Here is a 24010-nt window from a genome sequence, read left to right as displayed (position 1 = left end):
GTTCTTTGAGCGAGCGAGCTTCCCAGACGACTCTGTGATTGTGATGGACAATGTCAGCATGCACAAGACAATGGCTGTCCTGGACTGCATCGAGCGCCGAGGATGGTCAGTGATCTTCACCCCACCTGCCTTCACCCGACTTCAATCCCATCGAGAACTTCTTTGGGATTGTGAAGCACCAGTACAGGAAGGCAGGCAGCGCTGAATGCGTCCGAGGGGTTCAGGATCGGGATGGTCGCATCTGTTTGAGTCTGCCGTTCGGAGGGTGCTTCCAGATGTCTTCCCACGGCTGATTGAATGTGCGAGGTGCTTCTGGGTCTGAAACGGCCTGTCAACTCCGCCATTCTCACGATCACATCCCTGGCTTGAACCTCTCGGCGATTTTTGAACAGGGTCGCTTCCAACCAGCCCGCAAAGACGGGCTCCTGCTCTCGGGTATAAATGCCACACCTTCGTCCTGCTGCTTTCTTCCCTCATCTCGCCTTGATCTGATCATCGCGCCATTGTACGATAAAGAGAAGTCTCTGTTCTGACCAGTACCACTGGCAGGCATCCAGCATCCTCTGCCCCCATGCCTCCGAAGCGCAAGGGTACCGGTGATGGCCAGCCTCGGCCACCCAGGCCCAAGAAAGCCAAGTCACAGTCGGAGCCTGTCTCTGGTTCGTATTTTGATCCCACGCATGCTTGTTTCTCTGTTGCTCCGTTGCTCACCACTGCTTCTGCAGATCCAATGGATGTCGATCCCACCGAGCCTGGTCCATCTACTTCCTCGAGTACCGGCAAGCGATGTCCCAAGTGCGATGGCACCGATCACGAACGCTGCAACACCAGCAAATGTCCCAAATACCGGCCCCTCAAGAGTTCTGTCGTCCCACTCGTGGATGGAAGGTCATCGGCCCCTCAGTTCAGCTGCTTCAAGCAGACCATGGATGGCTGTTGTCTCAATCCCGCTCTCCGCGACAAGATCCAGGCCACCGTCGAGGCCATGACCCAGATCCAGTTCGAGGCATCCAGGCTGCTCAACCTGCACATCCTCCGGTGCATCGAGCAGGATCTTCCCGTCCCCGTCATCTCCAAGTCCACCCCTGCATTCATCCGCCAATGCTTCACGATCGTCCAGGCTGGTGCCTCTCTTGACAGCCAGGGACAATGAAAAATACGAGCAGAAGCTGGTCGCTTCCTTTGGCATCTACCAGTCCACTCGGCACGCAGACCTGCCTCCGGCCCCTCGTCTGCCTGATGGTGCTCACAGTCAGCTTCTCACACTGGCTGTCAATGCCTATGCCACCAACTGCACCACCCACCTCAACCTGGCATACTGGCGACTCCTTCGCCGCTTCTGCGCTGCCGTCTTCCCAGCCAACAAGCATAAGCACGAAGCCATCGAGGCCTGTCTCGAGCTCTTCGAGAAACCAGGGCAGACTCCACCCAAGGCCGATCTCGAGTTCCTCTATCCCGAGTTTGGCCACATCCTGGACGAGTTTCGGTACAGCAGCGACCAGGACCGCTTCCGGGCCCTCCATCGCCTCTCACACCATGTGAGAATCCTCGCCCGGGACAAGATGGTCGACAATGTCCACAAGTGGATCGACTGTGACATGTCCGCCCTCCGAGTCACCGAGCTGCAGCTCCAGGCCAAGCTGGACGAGCTCACTACCCAAGGCATTCCCTCCGACGACAAGAGGTTCACCAAGGCCAAGTCTGAGCTCGGCACCACCAAGTCCAAGATCAACAAGCTGGCATCCAGGATCAAGTGGGCACTGAAGCAGCTCGCTCTCGACACTCCTCCGGCCGTGTGCACGATGGTCCCTCTGTGCACAGCCAAGGCCAAGTATGTCAAGATCGACACCGTCGCACTCTGGGAGCTCCTGGGTCCAAAGAAGCGCCTTGGACTCACCAGGGACAAGCTCAAGGAAGAAGGTGAGGACGGTGTCAACAACCAGGATCGTCTCTGGCGCAGTTGCTTCAAGCTGCGTAGTTCCCTCTTCCAAGAGCGGGACGTGAACAAGAAGCTGTTCAACTACGAGATCAGCACCGATGGCATTGGATGCACCATCGGCCTCGTCAAGTTTGTGCGTCGAACCGATCACACCGAGACCATCGAGCCTCCTCCGACTGCCGAGCAGCGCATCCAGGCCATCGGCAACCCAGACCCCAACCGCACCACTTGGATTGGAATCGACCCAGGCGTCGGCTCCATCTTCACGGCGGTCATCCAAGCACCGGGCCACCAAGACGAGGTGGTCTCATTCTCGAATGGTCACTATCAGCACATGTGTGGCCACAGGTCCGATACTAAGTGGCACAATACCAAGAAGAAGCAGCTCAGCATCGAGACCTGGATGTCGACCACCCCCTCGCCCAAGGTGTCGTCCTCGGAAGCCTTCAAGGTCCATCTCACCCATGTCCTGCGACTGGAGCTGCGAGTGCAGCTCGACTTCCACCTTGGCAAGAAGGCCCGTCACCATCGATTCACGGGCCACAAGAGGCGCCAAGTGGCCGTTGACAAGATGTGCAAGGCCGTCCTGAGGCACGCCCCGATACGGACCGATGTGGTGATCGCCTTTGGCAATGCGTCATGGCGACAAGGCAAGGGCTATGCATCCAGCCCTCGGAGGCAGCGGTTCGCTCAGTACTTTGAGCAATTCGAGCACCACCGTCGCCGTCCCAATCACCATCATGGAAGCGTCAAGGTGGCCTCGACGAACGAGTTCAACACCTCGCAAGTGTGCTCCAAGTGCCTGGAGCCAGTTCGGTTGGAAGGACTCGATGCGCCCAGTGTTGCGAATTCCCACTTTGTCAGGAGCTGCAAGAATCCCAGCTGCCGGACAGTGTGGAATCGCGACGTCAATGCGGCGCGCAACATGATCACAGTATGCAGGTCGATTGTGGAGACCGGAGAGCGACCGGCGGTCTTCACTCGGAGGCTGCCAAAGTGATCTGTTTTATTTCTTGTGGCTTTGCTAGACGCGAGCACAGCACATACTACATGTTCATGGAAACGGCTATATTATCCCGTTTTTTTCTGAATAAAGTGTAAGCCTTATGGCTGTATTTGTGGGGAGATGGTGATTGGTGTGGACGCGGCGCTGGTTCGGGTTGGCAGCACCGCATTCGATCCAACCATTCGAGCCGTCCATTCGAGCCGCCCGCAAGCAGTGCGGCTGACTAATCACACAAAACTTTTTCCGCCCAGCCGTCGTGATTGAGGCATCCGCTGTCTGGTATCCTTTCCTGCCGTGTTGTCCTCAGACTCCATCGTCCCACCAAACACCTCCACCTCCACCCCGATGGTAAGATCGCCTCTCCTCCGAGCCGAACTGTCCTGTGCCATGCACTTCCAGCGATGCTGCCGCCGGTGCGGCCATACCCTTCGCAGCCGCATCTGCGTCCTGGATCCTTCCCGACACAGTCAAACTTGGACTGGAGGAGCACGGCTTCGACTGACTATATCGACTGACTGTCTCGACTGACTGTCTGTTGATATCCGCCACTTCTGCTCGGATGTGCTGCAGGCTGCGCGAGTTATCACCCAGATCGTCATTGTCGGATCCCAGATTCTGGGCAAGGCCTTTGTCGAGGCCTTCCGTGAAGCATCCAAGAAGGGCGCCGTTGCTGGTGCCTCGGGTGCTCGGTCGGCTGCCGATGTCGCCACTCGAAAGACGGGCATGTCCCTGGATGAGGCGCAGCAGATCCTTGCTGTTCGAAAGGAGAACCTGACGATGGAAGAGGTTATGAAGGTGGGTGTGCGCAAAATGAAGTAGCAGGGCGGACCGCGGAGGCTGTGGCGGATTGCGACCGATTCGGTTCGGGCAGAGGCGGCATCAGCCATGCCTGAGCAACCAGATCAGGCGTTCCCGCAGAAGAAGCAAAGACAGCTGGGGGTGACCTTGGATCAACGATGTCGGTTTACTGGCGGGCTCATTGATACCCGCGAGTTGCATTTCCGCTAGCCCCTAATGTCGCTTCTCTGGCTTCATATAGAAATACGACCATCTGTTCAAGGCGAACGACCCTGCATCGGGTGGAACCTTCTATCTGCAGTCCAAGATTGTTCGTGCAAAGGAGCGCATCGAGATGGACTTTAACAAGAGTACACCCGACTCAACCCCATCGAATTGAAGATTGCCTCGCCACATGGCTCCAGCTGACACTGCGACAACCTATGAGCTCAGGCGATCGATTGAGACTAAGACCGAGACAACGCTTGATCCGATTTTATTGGTTGTAGACAGCTCTGTTTAACTGCCTGAGTCTCGGAGTTGACTCGAACCTCGGCCCGCTGGCTTGCAAGATGACGTTTGACTGAACAGGCATTCGTCGTGGGTCTGGACCTTCAGTGTCGCCTAGATGATAGATGGGACCAAGTCGAATATCGAGCTTTTCGGTCTTGGAATCTTGGAATATTGAAAGCTTGGAAGTCGCCAGCCAAGTTGATGTTTGCCATTGCTCCTGCGTGTAGCTCATTTATGCGCCGTACTCTTTTGCCTGCTTGCTTGTTTGCTTGTTTGCCCAGTTGCCTGCTTGACCTCCATGTGTGCACCACAGCCAACTGCCCGATCGGACGCTTTGCGCTATCGTCCATGTTCTTCAGCCCGCTTATTCCTGTATATCTTATGTAATTTTAAGGTTGAGATTCACCTCCTCTCTCCCAATTCTTGACTCGGCATCAGCGGTGTCAATATACATGCCATCCGCACAAAGATAATTGAAGAGAGGGACGAACCGGTACAGCTCAGAGCGGTGGCTCATTCGGCGATGCAGCGCGCGTATTTTCTATCAATGGCCGTATGAGCATTGGTGAATGTCCTGATTCAAAACATCGTGCGCTGGCCATGACCATTCAGTGATGTGCCGCTGATGCCAGAGGGGAACAATCACGTTTCTTTCTGGACTGACTGCAATTCACTCTGGCCCCACCCCAGAGTCAGCTATCTACGGCTTCTCGACGGTGATCGGTGTAGATTCCGACAAGGCTTCGTCGGTAGCCAAATGCGATGTGCAGTGCGGGCATCTGCGATACAACCGTCAGAACGGAAGCCGTCAGCTTCCAGTGACATCAAACTATGGCGCCACGCCCACGCATATGACGACCCTTGTTGGTCTGATTTGCACAGAGTCGCAGCAGTTTAGGTGCGCCACTGACCTCACGGCTCTGTGATGTATATCCATCTGACAGAATGTGCATCGCTTTGTCTGTTGCAGATCGAGCTTCCACTGGAAAAACCGCTTGAGGGCTGAGAGACATGGAGTATGGCACCGCTCAGATCGCAGAATCGGAGCCTGGACATTGCTTTTCATGGCCACTCGCGCCCTCATCCGGGTCCGCATTTTCATGAAGCACCTACATCCAAGGAGCCAGTACACGGCAATCCCGACCGTCAGGAAGTTGATAAGCTGGCGGACAAACTTGCCGATCCGGATCGTGGTAGCTCCGTCGGTCTGTGCCTCGTCCAGTGTCCGAGGGATGCGTCCGGACTTGCCCAACTTGAGCAAAATAAAGAAGTTGATGATATTGTCGCCTATCAAGTTGATATGGGCGTAAGCCAATCGGCGAATCACTCGCGCTCACCCGCATCATTCTGCTATGGTATTCTCGGCCATATCTTGATGGCCAAGATGCACACGCATCCGCTGACAACGCAGCGTCTCTCCGACTTACCAAACAGATACAGCGTCAGCGGTGGCACCATGACATCGTTCACGAAGCTCCTGTGCGTTTTTGATCGCGCCGTTAGTTACAGCCGAAGCCGCATTCCCAGTGGCAACTTTGAGCTTTGAGTCACGACTCTGAAGTGTATATAAGTGTGGAGCGCATCTGCTCGAGTTTTTAGGGGAATATCCTTGTCTACTTTTACTTGCACATCGTATCGTATCGTATCGTATCGTATCGTATCGTATCGTATCGTATCGTATCGTATCGTATCGTATCGTATCGTATCGTATCGTATCGTATCGTATCGTATCGTATCGTATCGTATCGTATCGTATCGTATCGTATCGTATCGTATCGTATCGTATCGTATCGTATCGTATCGTATCGTATCGTATCGTATCGTATCGTATCGTATCGTATCGTATCGTATCGTATCGTATCGTATCGTATCGTATCGTATCGTATCGTATCGTATCATATCGTATCATATCGTTTGTCCAGTCGCCATGATAGCTCGGATGATTTGGCTTACCTAACCATGTCCTGGAATGCCCTCCCGATAATGACACCAACTCCCGTCTCCAAAACTCGAGTCTGAAACAAGCACGGGCCAACATGATGAGCCATTCATCGACAACCCCTGGTGATTCATGGCGGCATTTCATCATCCGTCAAGCATGCAAGTCTGCCAATGCCAAGGTAGTTGCTTGCCTGGACAATAAAGGTCTTGAAATCCCTCCAAAAGTCCGTCTGGATCATCTGCCGGACCAGATCGCTTGAACTGCGGATCGCATCGATCGATCGCAGCCTTTTGAGGCCCAGAGCGGCTGTGGATTGTGCTCCTGCATCGGCTCGACTTTGCTGTCCCCTCTGCTCCGAGACCTCCGCCGCGGATGAGCTTGGAGCAGTCGCGGCTGGCGCCTGGTGGGACAACTGGGAGTAGCTGTCTGTGGGAAACTGCGCTGGTGGAGGCGGCGTTGGAGCGTCGCTGGGCTTTCTCCGGCGGCCGGACATGGCAAATGCGTGGGATGCAGGTCAGCGACCAGCCCCAGGCATCGTCGAATTGCACATGGGCAGCAGCAAGCACGAGCGGGAAGCTGTGGCTGAACACCCTGCGGTCACGCGACAGTCACGTCGGCTCCACGCCATCCGACCAGGCTGCGCACGAGAATGAACATTTCATTCATAGCGGATGGAGTGCGGCTCGAATGCAGGCCTCAAGACGCACCCATCACTATCAATTTTTTCCGGCCCCTCGCGGCTGCTCATCTCGGTCACCTGAAAGTCACGTCGAATGTGGAGCAGCAAAAGTTGGAATCCGGCCATGGTCGGTTGACGGCATTTGTTATCACCTTGAGCCGATTGACGGTGGTGGTGGGCGATTGGTGTGGAGGAATGACCAATTGTATCATTGTTGGAAGCTCCACTCCGATTGCGGACAAGAACCACCACCATCTGAATCTCTCTGGTTGGAAACCTAGTCAAGCGTGGCTGTGTGTCAGCGAGATGACATGATCGTTTGGCTATCAGGCAAGACTCACCTTGACAAGATGTCTTCCCACGACTGATTGAGCGAGCGATGCGTTTCTGGATCTGAATCAAGGACGCCACTGTGAGCATCACTCCCTGCCCAAAATTGCGCTGGTTTTGAAGAGAATTTTTCTTCCCCAAGGGCAGAACCAGCCATCGTCGCTATTTTCTCGCCAGATGGCTCCCAAGAGAAAGACATCCCCCGATCCCGATCCAGGATCACCCAATGACTCTCCTGTGGCCAAAAAGCCCACCATCAAATCGTGTCCCTCCTGTGGACTGACCAACCACGTCAAACCCTTCACCAAGAAGTGCACAGCCAGAATCGACAGCAGCCCTGCCTCTGGCTCTGCCTCGGTCGCTGAAATGGTCAGCCAAGCACCCCCTCCAGACGAGCCCAGCGAGGACACTGCCTTCCCAGCCCTCGTGGTCGAGATGCCCGCACCCAAGGTCCCTGTATGTGCCACGTGCGGGGAAGAGGGTCATGCCAAAAGCAGCAGCTCATTGTGTACCAAGAAGAACCCACTCTGGAGCTCTACCTTGCCTGACTGTGACCCCAACGAGCAAGTCAAGGCCGAGTACTCAATCATCAAGTGCACTCTCGATGCCATCATCAAGAACGATGCCTTGCACGACAAGATCGAGGAGACTGTTCGGGCCATGACTCAAGTGCAGTTCGAAGCATCTCGTCTCCTGGAGCTTCATCTCAGGCGGTGCTTGGACGAGGGTATCACTCTCCCCACTGTGTCGTCGAGTGAACCCGCGTTCGTTCGAAAATGCTTCAACATAGTGCAGACAGGAATGACTAGTGTCAAGAAAGGCACGACCCAAGAAGACAGGCACATCATCGACACCTATGAGATGTATCGAAGTACATGGAGCGAATCGTGTATCCTGCCTCCTGTGTCCCTCCCAAAGAGTACTGGCTCACAGGTTCTTGGTTTGGCTGTCAAGACCTATGCAGTCAACTGTGAGACCCACGTTCTCGATCGTTACTGGTCTCTCCTCCGTCGATTCTGCAATCTGGTCCTGGTTGCTCCGAAGGATGTCAAACGGCATACACACGTCGATGATTGTGTCAAGCTGATGGAGAATCCCCTCTCCAAGACACTCCTCGTTGATCTGAAGAGAGCCTACGCCACACATGCCGACCAGTTGTATGAGTTTCGGTACGAAAGCCACCAAGACCTGTATCGATTTGTATCGAAACTGGCCAGTGAGGTCTCTCGGCTGACCCACCTGAAGGAGGCCCTCTTCATGGTGGTCTTTCAGAAGATGATCATTCCCAGGCTCGTGAGAGAAACCATTGGCCTGAAAGGAGAGCGTGGGCGACTGAATGAGGAGATGTGTCGCGCCATCGAACGAAGGCTGCCTGACAAGCACAACGCACTCCAGACCCAGCACGAGGAGGTGTGCAAGCAGATCGCTGTGAACATGAAACGGATCAAGCGCCTCACCGACCGGCTTGCCCAGACCAAGAAGCGACACAATGCCCCTCGAGCACAGTGCACCTTGGTCCCGCTCTGCGATGCCAGAGCCAAGTATGTCAAGCTCGACACCAAAGCATTGTGGGAAATCCTTGGATACCAGACTGGCACTGGTCTCAAGTGGGACGACCTGAAGACCAAGGTCAATGGCACCACAAAGCAAGAGACCTTCTGGCAGACCAACTTCAAGCTGGATTCGAGACTCTTTGGTGCCAGGGAGGAGGGGAAGCAGCTCTTTGGTTGCGAGATCACCACCGATGGAGTCGGGTGCTCGATCACCACGCTCAGATACAAGATCCTGAAGAAGGACCCTGATGTCAAGCCAGAAACCGTGGACAAGGACGACAAGACACCCAAGCTCACTCCTGAGCAGAAGACCCAGACCAGGGTCGGTCCCATCGACGACTCTCGGACCACATGGATCGGGATCGACCCTGGTGTGGGATCGATCTTCACCGCTGTCATTCGGGCACCCGGTCAACCATCCATCCAGGAGCAAGACGGTGTCAAGGTGACCAAGGCACAGCGTGCCAACGAGAAGATCGTGTCGTTCTCCAACAAGGAGTACCAGCATCGAACTGGCACCACCCAAGCGACCAAGTGGATCCAGAGCACCCACAAGATCCTTGGTCTGCAGAAATGGATGAGCACCACACCAAGTCCCAAGATCCCTGGGTTGGCTTCATTCCTGCAATACATTCGCCATGTGTTCGATGGAGACATGCTGGAGAAACAGCTGTACTTCAGCCTGACCCGGCGACGGCGGTTCAAACGGCTTGATCTCCACAGCAAGCGACAGCGCACCGTCCACGAGATGTGCAAGCAAGTCATTGACCAGGCACCAAAGGAGACCGACATCGTGATTGCCTTTGGGAATGCATCCTGGAAACAGGGGAAGGGATATGCTTCCAGTCCCAGGAGACTCAGGTTTGCCAAGTATTTCGAGCAGTTCCACCACCACCAGAGAGGCCCACCAGACCGATCCGTCTCCAAGATCCATGTGTGCTCGGTGAACGAGTTCAACACATCCCAGGTGTGCTCACATTGCCGGGAAGCCAAGCGACTCGAGAAGGTCGAGTATCTTGATATCGAGAAGCCACATTATGTACGGAGCTGTACAAGCTGCCATACGCTGTGGGATCGAGACATCAATGCAGCCAGGAACATGATCTCGGTATGCCAGTCGATCATCGCCACAGGAGATCGACCGGGTGTATTCAAGACTGTGCTTCCCAAACCAACGAAAATCAAGGAGATTGCCGACGAAGACAGGAGTGCAATGCCATGGCCTACCCGCTGGGCCTACAGTCAGTCAGCGGGCTTCAGAAGCCAGAAAGTGACTGTCCCGTTTCTTTCTGGATAGACTGTAAGTATCTCGCACTGTTCCTTGTGCATTTCGACAGTGGATGCCGGGTCGCCCATATTCTGGGCAGTCCACTTCGGGGTTGCCATCCCTCTTGGGATGGTCGATGGGAGGTGTTTGACTCCCTTGTGCAAAGTGTGTGTGTGCAAAGTGTGTGTGTGTGTGCGGATGTGTGTGTGTGTGTGTGTGTGTGTGTGTGTGTGTGTGTGTGTGTGTGTGTGTGTGTGTGTGTGTGTGACGGCGAGAGGCTTCTCGCCTTTCCTCGGGGTCTCTCGCCAGAGACTGCTCTTCTCGCCGACCGAGGTGGCTCCGAGAGCGCGCTTTTTCGTTCTCGCTCATTTTATTAACAACAATTTTTTTCATAGTGCAGTGTCAGATCGTTTTGGGTGCGAAGAAGCCGAGGCTGGCTCGGGCCGGCTCGAACCAGAGCAAGGACATGAGCCAACAACCAATCGCGGGTCAAGTTTGCGCTCAAGCAGCAGATCATGATTCTCGCCTGGTGGCCAGCGGGCTGCTGTGGAAGCGAGCGCACAGAGAAGACAGGAAACGAACATGGTGCTCGCTATCGTTCATATGCCACTGCGTTCAATCCCGCTGTTGCCAAAGCTGGAGCCATATAGATCAAGAGGAAAACCACAGCTTTTTGTTATTTTGACTCTTCCTTTCATTGTAAAACAACCATACGACAAAAGTGCAAATCAATGATGGAGGGGAGGGGGGAACTCGGCCAGAAAACGTTCGACCACAACAAACAACGAAAGAGACTCCTCACCACCAAAGTGACGGGGGAGGGGCGGATGAGACAGGGCAGTCCAGCATGTCCTACTTTCCGCTTGGCTCGAGAATGTCAGAGGAAAACTGAGCAAGAAATGGGAAAATCTGAGAGCAAAAAATGGAGGACCAGGATGTGGGTGGGTGGTGGTGGAAAACATACACAGAGGGAGGCGTTGATGGCTTGTGGGGATGGGAAAGCAAAGAGGATGGGGGAGAGGGGGGAAACCGAATGGGGGGGGGAGGGTGTGCTAATAAATGTACAAGTGAGCTTGGGCAAGCATGACGCAGCAAACCAGAGACGGCAGCAGGCGACCCGGGTCAAAGCAGATGCAGGGAGGGAAGTGCGGGGGTGGATGTATATACAACAGCATGGTGCACTCGTGCTTCGTGCCAGCGGAGACAGCAACGAAGAGCAGGAAGTGCGAGCGTCAGCGTGGAAGAGTCACGCTACTCCATGATAGAATGGATGAATGAATGGATGAATGAGTGAATGCAAAGGAGAAAATGGAACAAAAACAAACGAACAGAGGCGCCGTGGCTGGAAGGAGGGGTCGTAAATGATGGCGGTGGTGGGTCGGGTGCAGGGAAAGCGGCCCTTGGGCAACGCAATCCCGGTCAGAGGCCAGCCAGAGGTACAAGACAAAGCGAGAGGCTTGCTTGGTATAAATACGTGCAAGGAAGAAGGAGGGGAGGAACCCATTCGGTCGAGGCAGACGAGGCAAAGACAGCAAGAAACAGCACACAACACAGCGCAGACAACAGCCAGACAACAAGGGCGGGCAAATGGGAGACAGGAAAAGCGCACCGCGGGATAGCGCAGATCCACAGGGTCATCCAGTGACGGTGGGAAGAGGAAGTGGAGGAAGAGGAAGAGCAGGCTTTACCAAATCGGGGTGTGAAAGTCTGGAACACTATGAGGCGGATCTTTGGCTCTCTCGTAGTGGATGCCGACTCGCTGCATCTGGTGAGAGAGGTTGCGCCACTCGGGGTCAACCAGGGTGCCAGGTAGGCCGCTGGCTCGAGCGCCGCGCACGCCTTCGGCTAGGTAGTCCAGAGAGACACCCCTTCGCAGGGTATCGTGACGGCTTGTGTAGTCCCTCGTTTCGGAGGAGAGGATGACATCAAAACAGGCTAGATTGATGTTGGACGGGAGCACCTCGGCCTCAAGGTCGCGGCGCCGCTGGTCCTTGATCATGCGTCTCCGCTCCAGGAGGCGGTCACGCTCGCTCAGCGAAGACATGGACGCTTCAAGTTGCAGAGTCAACAGCGAAGGGCGGCGCTGCGGGTTGTGGCAGATGTCCTGTTTCTGGAACAGCGCGTCGTAATCGTCGCCATCGTCGCTGTCGCCAACAAGAGTCTCATTCGAATCATCAAAGAGGCTGTAGCCGCTTCGAACAACGTGGGTGCTCTTTCGGGTGTCCAGCGGATGGGTACTTCTGCGACGGAGTGTGCGCCGTGCTTGAGGCCAGGTGGTACCGTGCGAGGGGGGCGACGGAGGTGAGGGGGGCGACGGAATGGGCGATGCTTGGGGGGTGATCCGCGGCGTGGTATCGTTGCTGGGGATGTCGAGTTGCATGGCGTCGGGATGCGGCAAGGCTCTGGAGCGAGCAGCGCGCCGGGGGAACTGCATATCGAACTCCTTGATGACCTCGGCCGTGAGATCGGCTTCGTGGTCCAGACGCACTGAGGCGGCTGGATCGACGTGGTCGTCGCCCAGATCAATCTCGGGGTACTTGGAGAGTGGCCGCATCGAGTGGCCGGGCATGTGCTCGGGACACTCAGCAAGCGAGCTGCTGAGGACGTAGACAGGGAATCCAACATTGGTCTCGATGTTGTAGACTTCCGAGAGGACATAGCAAGGCTGTGTCGGCAAGGAGGGTTCTGAGAGGCCGCAGTCGACCAGGGTTGGGCTTGTGCTCGGTCGTGACGAGCCAAATCCAAAGTTCGTGGGTACATGCAAGCCGGTCTTGATCATTCTCTGCAGCGAGGCCTTCCACAGCTTGAAGGGGCTGCGATGGCCGGGTGGCAGTGCCGGTGGCGCCAGAGGGAAGGGGCAGCGACAGCAAAGGACGGAGGATGTGTGGTTGGTGAGCGACGGACATGGGAGATAGCGAGCGGGAGCCAGTGCTGGCTGGACAGCGACATGACGGGCGGGGGGGGGTTGGCTGGCTCGAGACAACATGGACATGGACATGGACATGGACACGGGCTTACCTTGGCCGGGGCCCGGACGGCTGGTGCGGGTCGGAATTTGAGAGTCCCTGCGGGTTTGGCTGGGGCTTTTGCAGGCCAAAGGCCCATGGGCTAGAGATCAAGTTATAGACCATTCCCGAGGATGGGCTGTGATGGACGGGCGAGCGAGGGAAAATGAGGACAGCCGGGCGGCGGCTGGGGGGCGAGGGCGGCGGTTTTATGGGTATGGGGTCAGCGGGTCGTGAGCCGCACTCGGTGGAGGTCGGGAGGGGACTCCTCGGGGCGGTCGGGCCTCGCTGGCGATATATATTGTCCGGTCCCCCCAACGCCTCGTGCACTTGCAACGACCGGGCGATCGCACGGGGGGCTTATCAGCCAATGCACGCAAGGGCCAAGCCGGCTGTGCGATGGTCCGATTTGGCCGTGCACGGGGCAGTCCCACCACGGGCTGTTGGCAGCCGGGAGGATGCGTGTGGGAAAGGGCGATTGCATGTGGGCGGTTGCGTGGTGCATGTGGGCGAGGGCGACGGCCGCACGCATCTGATGCCAGGCCAAGCGCATTGCAGTTGCGCTCGTCCTCGCAGGTGCAATTGCAAGTGCAACTGCATTCGCCCTCGCAGGTGCATCGTCGATGTCACATCCTCATTCTTGCAGCATCGTCGATGTCACATCCTCATTCTTGCAGCATCCGCAAGCTCAAGCTCCGTCGGACCGCTGGCGGACAGCGGCCAGCGCCATCGGGGCGGGTCGGGGGCGCTCTTTCCCAGAGGGGCTATTGGCTCAACAGTCCGCGCCGCTGCTGCGATTGGTGCTTGGCGGGGCCAGGATCCGTCCGATGGAGATGGCCGGCGGACCCCCTCGGGCTGCCCCCTGTGGACGCAAGGCCGATGGTCCAGCGATGGTCCGGCGACGGTCAGCGATATCCGCAGATGATCCGGGGATGACTTGTAGTTGATCCGGCTGGCTGCTCCACACAGCCCGCCTTCACATGTCCGCAGTATCGAATCGCGGCCTTCCTGGAACGCCCTGGTCAAGTCTGGTCCAACTCGGTCCGGTCCATCTGGCGATGTTGTCCGTCGCGATCGCACCACCAAAGCCCGGTCCAGACCAGGGCGCTGCGTCTCGGCCATGCCCGGCATCATACTCGGACTGGTCTCGTTTCTCGACTGGTGCTGCTCTCGCCCTGAGCCAAAGAGGTGCCTCGGAATCTGCCATGCGCTTGCGTCCGTCGTTGTCCGTGACCGTCGCCCCTTGGCCGTTGCCGCTTTGCTGCCGTTTTGGGGGCTGGCGGCCCCTGAGTCAACCTTGCTGTGCATCGCTTGCTGGCGGCCGTCTGCGTCAGCGCAATCGCCAACGCACCATGCCAACGCACCATGCCAACGCACCATGCCAACGCACCATGCCAACGCATCGAGCGCATCTTCCTGGAGCTGCTTGCCGTTATCGCCAGGGCGGCGAAGCAAGATACCCGCGGCCCGTCGCTGTGCGTTGCCAACAGCCATCGCCGTCGCAAGTTCTGGCTGACCAGGACTGCCTCCTCGCCTCGCCTCCCTGCGGCCAGAGTGTCAGTTGCAGGCCCCACTCTCGCACATGCGGTCCTCTTTCTTTTCATCCACGGCCTGCTTCGGGAGGCCTTCACCCACCGGCCATCGATGAGCGAGGACCGCCTCTTCAGACCCCTCGGACATCTGCAGCCATTCTCGCTGGTGGTATCCGGATCATCCCGAGGGCGCTGGGTGGTGCATCTGGCGCATCCTGGGCATCGCCCCGGCGCAACAAGCCTGGCTTTTGCCTGCAAATCCCATGGCACCACCAGTCGCTACGGCCCCGTATCTTTCGTGTTGATTACGTCCTTCATGTTCTCGGCTTGGCTTCAATGCCTTGGCGCCGTGGGCTCAGACATTGCTGCATCCTCTCGCGATTGGTGTGTTCGTCGTCAAGCCACCCGCGGATCGGCTGTATTTCTGGTCTGACGGTTGGTTCGGACCGCAATGTCACAGGCGCAATGGCGTCGCCGCCGGGCTTGTCCCTGCGGGCTTTGCATACGGGTCTCGATGGACAAATCAGAGCCTGGTGCGAATTGCGCCCGCTGGTCCGATGTGGATTGCTGGGCGCCCGGCGACGATGGCTGGGAGCGCCGACGAGTTCAGCAACAACGCCGCAAGTCGTACCCTTCTCGCGCATCACGGCGGTGAGGACGATCCACGTTCCCGGCGACCGAAATGCCTGGCGGGTGCTGCCACGGACTTGCGCTGGGCTCCTTGCTGGTGAGGCTGGCGGCCCCGGAGGAGTCTGCTGGGTGCTGCCATCTCCGCGGATCTGGGCAGGGCTCGGCGGGGCAGCATGTCGCACGGCAGTCCGCCGGGATCGGCCACATGCACGAGAGCGTGCTCTCTCTCTGGGCGGAGACGGAGATGCAGGCCCAGAGAAACGACAGACGGAGAAGCGGAGAGGCAGATGCGGAGAGGCAGATGCGGTCGGGCTCTGGAAACGTGGCTGGGCTTCCTGCTGCGGACACGTTCGGCAGGCATGTGTGGCGGACGCTGGCCGCACCCACTTGCGGCGCGATTTGTCGTCATACGGCGTGCATGCGCATTGCTGGTGATCAGATCCGCTGGCCATTCGCTGGATCTCGGAGAACATGGCCATCTCGGCCGTCGTTCGCGTTGGTCGGTGGTTGATGGCTCGCGTTGGCTGACGATCCGCGCTGGTTGGCTGCCCGCTGCATGCGCCACGGCGTCTGGACCCTTGTCGGACGGACCCTTGTCGCACGGGCCAGGGCGCAGCCGGCTGCCACGCCGGATGGATCCGGATCGACTGCACCGACTGCGCGCTCCACGTGCCTCCACGTGTGCTGGCGTGCGCCACCCGTTTCGCGGTGCGACATTGCATGACACAACACACAGCGCGTTCGTCGCACAGTGGCACACAAAGCGCGTCAACTCACGCTGCCGTTGGCCAGAGGGAGGTCGGTGTTTGCGCTTGTGCGGCCCACGTGTTGCGCGTGCTATATTGTGTGTGCCTGCTGTGCTGCCTCGCGTCCCGCCAGTGCTGTGCGGTCTCGCCCTGCCTTCGATCGATCCTGCGTCTCGCTCGCCGACCTGCTCCTGGCCTCAGAGTCTCCTGCCCATCAAGGCGCACCCTGCAGCTCGCTCCAGCCCCGTCCCCAGCCCAACACTGCGCTATCGATGGTTCCTCTTCGCTCGCTCGTCGCCGGAGCCCTGCTGGCCTTGGCTCTGCCTCCGCAGGCTCTCGCCCAGACTCAACAGCCCGGCGTCCCCTCCGTCGTCGGCAACTGCGTCTCGGCCCGACACAACTTCACAGACCGGTCCAGAGTCGCTGCCCCTGCGGCGTCGGATAGACGAGGCGCTCCTCCGCTGATCGACTACACCGTCTATGACTGGACCATCGACTTTGCCAAGGACCTGGTTACGGTGAGCCTGCTTTCCTCTCCTTTCCCCTGCTTTCCTCTGCTTCCCCATTCTGAATCCAGGCAGACAGCACCATGTCTCGGTCGTGGCTTCCTTTTGACAACAACACTCGCTGCTTGTCTTGGATTTAGTTTGGTGCCAACGGCGGAGTCCTGCTCAGCGTCATGCCCAAGGACAGCCTGAATCCCAACGGAGGTACGTCCGCTGAGCCAGCGTTGGGCTTCCATATCGGATGTTTCTGGGTGTTCCCAACTCAACCAGTGACAGGGCATTCATAACATCCGGCTCAATACTGATTCATTTCTGCTCGCTTTCACCCCCCCCCGTGTGCGGCATTCTGGATGCTGCAGCCAGCTCCAGGTTGTCGACGACCCGGTACATGCTCTATGGCAAGGTTTCGGCTCGCATCAAGGCCCCGCCCCAGAGCGGCTTTGTGACGTCGTTCATCACCATGTCTGACATTGGCGACGAAATCGATTGGGAGTTGGTCCAGCAGACTTCCCAGACCAACGTCTTCTACCACCAAGCGCAGAACCAGCCGCCATGGAACCTGCCCGCGCTATCGCCCGAGAATGCGATGCACTACTCGAGCTGGTCCGTGCCAAGCTTTGGCGATTGGCACATCTATACCATCGAGTGGAAGCACAACGAGATCAAGTGAGTTGCTGCATCGGCCGGCACATCAGTCTCTGCATCAGTCGCTGTATCGGTCGCTGCTTGGCCGCTGTGATACTGCAGCATCGTCGTCACTTGGATGGGTGATTCTCCTTTCGACAGACAGTGTATGGCTCAGATTCGTGCTCGCTCGGGCCACTCCGTCTCACACTCCATGCTCCGCGCCACCTTGGCAGCTGGTATGTCGACCAAGTTCTCTACAAAACCTTCACCAAGTCTGGCGACGGAATGCAATCGCCCCAGGTTTCGTCGGGGTTGATTCCCTTCTGGTACCCCGTGACCCCATCGCAGATCCAGTTTGCCCTCTGGGATGCTGGAGACAACCCCGGAACTGCTGGCTGGGCCGGTGCCCCGGACTGGTCCAACATGGATCCCACCTACGGACGATACGCCATTTTCGAATACGTCGACATCCAGGTACAAATTGCCCCCTGTCTGGCTCTGCTGCTGGATTCGATGCGCTCGACGATCCACGCCGTCTTGGCTTGGATGCGATTCTGCGCGTCACATCAATTACAAACTCCTCACTGACCCGACTCTGCTCCTGGATGCCCGTCCACCAGTGCTACGACGACAATGACAGCCCCGTGCCAAAGTGGCCCGCAGACACCGTCGACAACCGACAAGGCAACGGCGTCATCGATCCCCCGATGAATGCAGATGGCAGCGTTCCTGGCGTGACCAACCCGCTGCTGACCCCCAGCACCAACACCTCCAACCTTCCACCTCCGTCCGCCCAGGCCAACCTGAACCCATACATCGATCCGGCGACCCTATACCGACCGATGAGCACCGGCACACGCGCCATTCCACTCGCGGCTGGCCTTATCTCTGTGGTCGCAGCGGTTCTCATGGCCTAATTTCCGCGTGTGAGCTCTGTTTTGAGGGTGAACCCTCAGAGATTCCGCCTCCACCATCTGCCGCTATGTTCTAGATGCGCGCCTCTCTATCCCACATCGAGCTGACTGCCATTTTCTGATGTGGAGGCGCAGATGCTGCTCCCCGCAGCGCCAACGCTGCCCATGACTATGAGGCCGATGCTGCCGTGCTGCTCGTGGTCTAGATTTCGCTGTCCGTTTCTTCTCGATCCTTGCATGTGTCTCGTCCTTGTTGAGCGTCCCATGTTTCCTCCGTTCCTGCTTCGTATCCCTGCTCTTTGCTTCTCTCGGTTGCTGCTCCGCCTGGGCCCGACCGCCAGCAATACACTGTCCTATCGATTGCCGATCCGATACGCTGCAGTTCCAACAGATGGCTCGACCCGATGCGTCTCGACTCGGTTGATGCCCCCCACAAACGCAAGGCATCTCGATCCCAAGTGCCAGCAGTTCTAGATTTGGAAGGACCCGGGCGACAGCAGTCTCTGTTGCAGGCGCCACCCGCGCAGCCTTGTCACACGACGCCTGGCAGGCGCGCGCTGGGTGTCGCACATGGCGCGGACAAGGATCCGCCCCCGAGCGAGCTGTGCCCTTTGCGCCGCCACAGCGCCTGTGTTGCGGCCACACACACTGCACAGCGCATGCGCCACACAGCACGCGTGTCACACACACACACACACACACACACACACACACACACACACACACACGGCGCCTTGTGCACCGCCGCACTGCAGCAAGGGGCGGCGGCCGGCGGGGGGCGACCGCCGTTTGGCCAGGTTTTCTTCTAACTTTGGTCCGTCGTCGTCCTTCCTCCTCCATCTGTCTTCGTCTGGCCTTTCCTCGGCTCGACTGCCAACTCCCGTCGCCCAAACTCGGTCGGCTTCGCTATCCAGACACCCTCACTCCCCTGATCCATCGGCTCCCCACCGTCCCTCAGGGCTTGGCGGCGCCTGATCTCCTTTTGCTCCGCTCGTCTCCCCTGTCTCTTGGCTCCTGTTTGCCAGAGCGGCCCAGCCCTTTGCCGGCTCCAACCCACCCGCCCTTCCGCACTTTTGCACCCTGCACATCCATGAAGTCGCTGTTGCTGGCCGCAGCCCTCTGCGCTGCACCACTCCTTACGCAGGCCCAGCAGGTGTCCCTGCAGTCCCTGTCGGGCCCCGTGCCAACCGGCCTCCCCAGTGTCGTTGGCAACTGCGTCAGCATGCGCCATAACTTCACCGACAGAACGAGAATCGCTGCTCCGGCCACCACCAACCCGCAGCGCCGAGGCGCTCCTCCGTTGATCGACTACACCATCTACGACTGGACCATCGATTACTCGAAGAGTCTGGCCACGGTACGCTTCCCTCGGTTTGGGCTTGGTTTGGGCTTGGTACTTCCGCTGCCCTTGGCCCTGGCGACTTGCCGCTTTACAATCCCACCCCCGTGCCACTCGGTCCGCTTGGCTTCCTCGCTTGCTTGCAGTTTGGCCCCATTTCTGATTTCCGGTACTAACGCTACTGCCCTCTCTTGGCGGTCCTGCTTCGCTCTCCGCATCGACGAATCGTTGCGTCCGACACCCACCCTCCCAGTTCGGTGCCAATGGCGGTGTTATGCTCTCGGCCCTGCCTCCAGACACCCTCAACCCTTATGGATGTGAGTGACGCGCTCGATCATGCCTGGCCGCTCTCGAGCTGACTCTGTTTGGTTGATTGGCCGTTGCGACTCATCCTTTCCTCCCACTAATGATGATTGAAACTCCTCTCCCCATAGCGAGCACGGTCATGTCAACTACCCGCTACATGCCCTATGGCCGCATCGAGGCCCGCATCCAAAGTGTCAGCCAGGTCGGCTTCGTGACCTCCTTCATCACCATGGCCGATATTGGTGACGAAATCGATTGGGAGATGGTCAACGGCCAAGCCCAGACCAACGTTTTCTACCACATCAACGAGAACGACCCTCCGTGGAACCTGACCAAGCTCGATCCCGAGAAAGGCGATCACTACTCTGCTCAGGACATTGGCAGCCTTTCGGACTGGCACATTTATGTGATCGACTGGAAGCATGATGTCATCAAGTAAGAGCAGGAGCAGCAGCAATGATGTGTGGCCTGCCACCGAGCGACCGCTGCAGGTGATCGACACCCGCAGTGTCCGTCCACGGCGTATGCATCGACTAACGATTTTCCATCGTTGCTTCTGGCCTTCCATCAAGCTACTACGTTGATGGTCTCCTGCGCAAGTCGTTCAGCAAGGCCGTCGATGGTGCCAATTCGCCGCAGGTCAAGAGTGGATTGATTCCGTACTGGTATCCGGTCGAGCCCGGACTGGTGCAGATTTCGCTCTGGGATGCTGGCGACACGCCCGCTCTGCAGAGCTGGGCTGGAGGCGCAACCGACTGGTCAGGCACGAACCCGACGACGGGCCGATCGGCGATTGTCGAATATGTTGATATCCAGGTTCGTTGGCGGGCAAGCGAGAGCGATTCTTGAGCCTGCTACCGTCGCTGGACATGGAAGCGAGGGGGATGACGGCGCCATGGTCATATCCTTGCGATCAAGTCAAGTCGGTTGAAGTATCATGGACTGGCGTATTGATGTTCCACCGCTTGGCCCGATTCCAACAGTGCTACGATGATAAAGACAACCCGGTGCCCCGATGGCCCGCCAACACACTTGACAATCGCGCCGGCTACGGCGTGGTCGACCCTCCCATGAACCCCGATGGCACCGTCAACGGCCAGAGCAACCCCTTTGTCGACCACCCCAGCACCAACACATCCAACCTCCCCTCCGGCAGCGGCGGCACCAACGCGACCTTCTCCAACCCTGCCAACCTCAACCGCCCGGCCTACTCTGGCGCCATCCGTCTGGGATCCTCCGTGGTGCTCTACTCTGCCCTTGTTTTGGCGTCGCTGCATTTTTTGAACATCTAGATTGCATTTTCACCGTTCAGCGTGGAGGAGGGCAATGCTCGATTGGCCAGCAGCAGGGCGGCCAGTAGTTGATTCCGCACGGTTCCTTTGCACTTGCTCCCGCCCGCCTCACCAGTTTCTCCGCACTTTGCTCCCACCGCCATCCTCGGTGTCATCCCTCGCTCTTCTCTGCGTATATTCAAGCTCGTTTGTTTTGTCTCGTTGCGAAGGCGTGCGGGATCGGTGTGAGCAAGCAGCACGGACTTGTCTGAATCCGTGCTGCTGCACAACCTGCCTCTCGCACTCCCTTTCCCCCTCACCCATGCCATTCCCCCCCCCCCTCGCTTCGTCGACGGCACCCCTCGGGTGGCCTCTTTGATTGTCTCCAGAGTCAAGTCACCGTTCGGCAATACATGCTCTGCTCGCTCAGGCCCGACGACGGAGATACTCTCTGCCGCTGCCTGCGGCTCCCGCAGTCACCCCGCCCTGCCCGTCGTGACTCACGCGGCAGGATCGATCGTCTGGTTGCAGCCGGCGACTCAGAATGACGGACGCGCCGATCTGCACTCCTCTTTTGAGCATCCTTTGGCCGTTGCTGTCCTGCATCCTGTTCTTCTCCGTCTGCTGGCGCCTGTCGCTGTCGCTGTCCAGATCGCGGCGGCTTCCTTCCCTCCCTCCCTCCTTCCTCGCAGCATTCAGCTCCCTCCCGGGTCACTGGCTGTCGTCGTATCATGATGCTGCCGCTCTCGCTCTGCTCGGCCATCAGGGCATCGGCCTCCAAGTCGCTGGCCTCGCCTGCAAAGTCCCTTCGCCTCCTCCTCCAGCCCAAGGCGCTCTCGGCCGTGCCGATGGCGACCTTCTCGACTCTCGGGGCCCGATCGGCTCGCCTCGGCTGCTCCGCTGGTATCCAGCAGCGTCTGCTGGCGCTCTCACCAGCATCATCCAAGCAGCGCACATCAGTGATCTCGTCCTTGCTCGCGGCCCGCCGCCTCGCCAGTAGTTCCGCCGCCAACGACACTGTCGCCGGAGCCTCGTCAACATCGTCGTCTGGAAACGAGCGCGAGCCCTCTGCCAAGCCGATTGTCGGCTGGTGGTATCTGTTTTCGGGATCGCTGGTCTTTGCCATCGTTGCCCTCGGAGGCGTCACCCGCCTCACCGAGTCTGGCCTCTCGATCGTCGAATGGAACCTGATCAAGGGCATGAAGCCTCCCACAAGCCAGCAGGAGTGGGAAGAAGAGTTTGAAAAGTACAAGCAGTTTCCCGAGTACAAGCTGTAAGGAGCCAATGTCTCTTGCCTTCCTCCACATTCGGTGCTGTCTTTTCCCCCGGCTGACGGTGTCTCGATTCTAATCTTACCACCACCCAGTCTCAACCACCACATGACCCTCAATGAGTTCAAGAGCATCTTCTACTTTGAGTGGGCCCATCGCATGCTAGGCCGCTTCATCGGCCTCAGCTTCATCATCCCCGGTGCCTTCTTTGCCTACAAGGGTTGGATGTCTCGCTCGATGAAGATTCGCTCGTTGGTCTGCGCTACGCTTATCGGATGCCAGGTGAATGCTGCTCTGCCTCCTCATGACACTGATGCTGCACTTTGGACGCCGGTCTTTCGACACCGTCTTGCATCGCCCGCACGACGTTGGATTGCACTAGTTGGCCAGTACACTTGGCGTGATTGCTCGCTGTGGAGCAGAGACAGTGCCGTTCCAAACTGATACTTTCCATTCCAACTAACGTCTGCCTCTGCTTTCGAACACTGCCTCTCCCACAGGGTGTTCTCGGCTGGTACATGGTCAAGAGCGGTCTGGACCACGAGCTCATGGAAACCCCTGGCGCCGTCCCTCGTGTCTCGCAGTACTGGCTCGCCGCTCATCTCGGCAGTGCCTTTGTCATCTACCTGTTCATGCTCAGCAATGGTTTCCAAATCTTGCGCGACAACCGACTCAAGTCCCTCGAGGTGGGTTTCGTTGGCCGCGATCGAAGCGGATGGGCAAAGACGTGCCTATGGCCTGTCCTCAATCTGCCGCCAGTGCTGCGTGCATACACATGGGGCACCGGCGCACCCTGATCTTGATCGATCCCTCATTCATTGTCGGTTTTTGCCATGGTGACTGATTCACCATGCGACCTCCTTCCGATTGGCTCTGCCTTTGTCTTCACGTCGCGGCATCCTCACTGCACTCTCCCGGCTTCAGTCTCTCAAGGCCATCGTCAACAACCCTCAGCTCAACAGTTTTAGGCGCAACACCCACATTGTTGCCGGCCTGGTCTTCCTGACTGCCATGTCCGGCGCTTTTGTCGCCGGTCTGGACGCCGGCCTGATCTACAACGAATGGCCTACCATGGGCGGCGGCTTTGTGCCCTCGGACATCTGGGCCCACTCAACGGCCTCGCCGACCAACCCCAACCCCAAGGCTTTCTGGCGCAACTTTTTGGAGAACCCCGCCACTGTGCAGTTCGACCACCGTATTTTGGTACGTGGGCTGCTTTCACAGCAGAATGGTTCCCCTGCTGCTGTTGTCGATGCACCTTTCGCATGCATGGTCCCCACACTTGCTGCTTCGGGACTCTGAACGAGATGCCTGATTCCAATGCGACTCGCTTCACTCCCGACGGTTTGATGTGGTCCTGCCCGGCACCCATCGGCGGATGTATAGGCCTATGTCACCTTTGCCGGCATTAGTTCGCTTTGGTTCATGTCGCGCCGACTGCCTCTCCCACGCGGCGCTCGCCTTGCCGTGAATACGCTACTCGGTGTCGCCGTTGCCCAGGTCTGTCCCATCTTAGCGCCGATGTTTCCGGAGCGGTTGCTGCTGCCAGTGACTGGCGATGGCGATGGCGATTCTTCGGCAGCGCCGGTCTTGTATTGGCGTTGTTGTTACCCGCTCATGCCAATCGTCGACAGCACTTCGGTGACAGCAATACTGACTGTTCCTCCCGGATGTATCGCCGGCTCTGCAGGTCTCCCTGGGCATTGCCACCCTGATCTACTTTGTTCCCGTTCCTATCGCTGCTGCTCACCAGAGCGGATCGCTCACCCTGCTCACTGTTGTGCTGTGGCTGATGCACACCCTCAAGTACATCAAGTAGAGTGGCACGCATCGAGGGCAGCCCAGCCCCCCCCCTCC

General features: G+C 58.1%; 9 protein-coding genes across 9 annotated transcripts; 4 read left to right on the top strand and 5 right to left on the bottom strand.

Moving 5' to 3' along the window:
* The first annotated feature begins 3223 nt into the window (after positions 1-3223).
* BJ171DRAFT_191988 (Pam16-domain-containing protein) lies at positions 3224-4229 on the top strand. The gene is made up of 3 exons (XM_053106185.1): positions 3224-3293; positions 3516-3740; positions 3985-4229. Exons 1-3 carry the CDS (start codon positions 3291-3293, stop codon positions 4120-4122), a joined length of 366 nt encoding a protein of 121 aa, XP_052964219.1. The 5' UTR covers positions 3224-3290; the 3' UTR covers positions 4123-4229.
* A 531-nt stretch (positions 4230-4760) lies between these two features.
* BJ171DRAFT_191966 (uncharacterized protein) lies at positions 4761-6725 on the bottom strand. Its single transcript, XM_053106184.1, has 6 exons — positions 6368-6725; positions 6189-6250; positions 5663-5712; positions 5349-5522; positions 5147-5237; positions 4761-5014 (listed from the first exon to the last, which is right to left on the bottom strand). The coding sequence occupies exons 1-6, from the start codon at positions 6668-6670 to the stop codon at positions 4936-4938; spliced, it is 759 nt and encodes a 252-aa protein (XP_052964218.1). The 5' UTR covers positions 6671-6725; the 3' UTR covers positions 4761-4935.
* A 1510-nt stretch (positions 6726-8235) lies between these two features.
* Positions 8236-9390, bottom strand: BJ171DRAFT_515796 (uncharacterized protein). Its single transcript, XM_053111987.1, has one exon. It carries the CDS (start codon positions 9136-9138, stop codon positions 8455-8457), a length of 684 nt encoding a protein of 227 aa, XP_052964217.1. The 5' UTR covers positions 9139-9390; the 3' UTR covers positions 8236-8454.
* A 2089-nt stretch (positions 9391-11479) lies between these two features.
* BJ171DRAFT_191939 (uncharacterized protein) lies at positions 11480-13372 on the bottom strand. The gene is made up of 2 exons (XM_053106183.1): positions 13025-13372; positions 11480-12819 (listed from the first exon to the last, which is right to left on the bottom strand). The coding sequence occupies exons 1-2, from the start codon at positions 13135-13137 to the stop codon at positions 11691-11693; spliced, it is 1242 nt and encodes a 413-aa protein (XP_052964216.1). The 5' UTR covers positions 13138-13372; the 3' UTR covers positions 11480-11690.
* A 296-nt stretch (positions 13373-13668) lies between these two features.
* On the bottom strand, positions 13669-14691 carry BJ171DRAFT_477014 (uncharacterized protein; the record flags this gene model as incomplete). Its single annotated transcript, XM_053108859.1, has 3 exons — positions 13669-14325; positions 14389-14554; positions 14594-14691. 3 exons carry the CDS (start codon positions 14689-14691, stop codon positions 13669-13671), a joined length of 921 nt encoding a protein of 306 aa, XP_052964215.1.
* A 165-nt stretch (positions 14692-14856) lies between these two features.
* On the bottom strand, positions 14857-15683 carry BJ171DRAFT_515782 (uncharacterized protein; the record flags this gene model as incomplete). The annotated part of the gene is made up of 1 exon (XM_053111986.1): positions 14857-15683. The coding sequence occupies exon 1, from the start codon at positions 15650-15652 to the stop codon at positions 14858-14860; it is 795 nt and encodes a 264-aa protein (XP_052964214.1). The 5' UTR covers positions 15653-15683.
* Positions 15684-16084: 401 nt separating this feature from the next.
* On the top strand, positions 16085-18333 carry BJ171DRAFT_515781 (concanavalin A-like lectin/glucanase domain-containing protein). The gene is made up of 5 exons (XM_053111985.1): positions 16085-16437; positions 16566-16629; positions 16785-17091; positions 17286-17526; positions 17673-18333. Exons 1-5 carry the CDS (start codon positions 16192-16194, stop codon positions 17967-17969), a joined length of 1155 nt encoding a protein of 384 aa, XP_052964213.1. The 5' UTR covers positions 16085-16191; the 3' UTR covers positions 17970-18333.
* A 644-nt stretch (positions 18334-18977) lies between these two features.
* On the top strand, positions 18978-20957 carry BJ171DRAFT_191899 (concanavalin A-like lectin/glucanase domain-containing protein). Its single transcript, XM_053106182.1, has 5 exons — positions 18978-19323; positions 19559-19622; positions 19740-20046; positions 20184-20427; positions 20595-20957. The coding sequence occupies exons 1-5, from the start codon at positions 19057-19059 to the stop codon at positions 20901-20903; spliced, it is 1191 nt and encodes a 396-aa protein (XP_052964212.1). The 5' UTR covers positions 18978-19056; the 3' UTR covers positions 20904-20957.
* Positions 20958-21730: 773 nt separating this feature from the next.
* Positions 21731-23972, top strand: BJ171DRAFT_426860 (cytochrome oxidase assembly protein-domain-containing protein; the record flags this gene model as incomplete). Its single annotated transcript, XM_053107785.1, has 6 exons — positions 21731-22155; positions 22249-22435; positions 22654-22848; positions 23078-23356; positions 23540-23653; positions 23844-23972. The coding sequence occupies 6 exons, from the start codon at positions 21731-21733 to the stop codon at positions 23970-23972; spliced, it is 1329 nt and encodes a 442-aa protein (XP_052964211.1).
* Positions 23973-24010: the final 38 nt, after the last annotated feature.

This window comes from Polychytrium aggregatum, assembly GCF_025602895.1.
Source record: "Polychytrium aggregatum strain JEL109 chromosome Unknown BJ171scaffold_34, whole genome shotgun sequence".
In the NCBI taxonomy this organism is placed as follows: domain Eukaryota; kingdom Fungi; phylum Chytridiomycota; class Chytridiomycetes; order Polychytriales; genus Polychytrium; species Polychytrium aggregatum.
The sequence above is the reverse complement of the archived record's forward strand: the minus strand, read 5'-3'. Positions and strand labels throughout refer to the sequence as shown.

Coding starts and splice junctions, on each gene's coding strand:
- BJ171DRAFT_515796 (XM_053111987.1), bottom strand. CDS start 9,138: ATGACAGCGGTGAAGATCGATCCCACACCAGGGTCGATCCCGATCCAT.
- BJ171DRAFT_191966 (XM_053106184.1), bottom strand. CDS start 6,670: ATGTCCGGCCGCCGGAGAAAGCCCAGCGACGCTCCAACGCCGCCTCCA. Junction 5,713..6,188: donor GCATTCCAGGACATGGTTAG/GTAAGCCAAATC, acceptor AAAAACGCACAG/GAGCTTCGTGAACGATGTCA. Junction 5,238..5,348: donor CGTGTACTGGCTCCTTGGAT/GTAGGTGCTTCA, acceptor CATGTCTCTCAG/CCCTCAAGCGGTTTTTCCAG.
- BJ171DRAFT_191899 (XM_053106182.1), top strand. CDS start 19,057: ATGAAGTCGCTGTTGCTGGCCGCAGCCCTCTGCGCTGCACCACTCCTT. Junction 19,623..19,739: donor CACCCTCAACCCTTATGGAT/GTGAGTGACGCG, acceptor CTCTCCCCATAG/CGAGCACGGTCATGTCAACT. Junction 20,047..20,183: donor TGGAAGCATGATGTCATCAA/GTAAGAGCAGGA, acceptor CCTTCCATCAAG/CTACTACGTTGATGGTCTCC.
- BJ171DRAFT_515781 (XM_053111985.1), top strand. CDS start 16,192: ATGGTTCCTCTTCGCTCGCTCGTCGCCGGAGCCCTGCTGGCCTTGGCT. Junction 16,438..16,565: donor TTGCCAAGGACCTGGTTACG/GTGAGCCTGCTT, acceptor TCTTGGATTTAG/TTTGGTGCCAACGGCGGAGT. Junction 17,092..17,285: donor TGGAAGCACAACGAGATCAA/GTGAGTTGCTGC, acceptor CCACCTTGGCAG/CTGGTATGTCGACCAAGTTC.
- BJ171DRAFT_191939 (XM_053106183.1), bottom strand. CDS start 13,137: ATGGTCTATAACTTGATCTCTAGCCCATGGGCCTTTGGCCTGCAAAAG. Junction 12,820..13,024: donor CCGTCCGGGCCCCGGCCAAG/GTAAGCCCGTGT, acceptor CGGCCATCGCAG/CCCCTTCAAGCTGTGGAAGG.
- BJ171DRAFT_191988 (XM_053106185.1), top strand. Junction 3,741..3,984: donor CGATGGAAGAGGTTATGAAG/GTGGGTGTGCGC, acceptor GGCTTCATATAG/AAATACGACCATCTGTTCAA.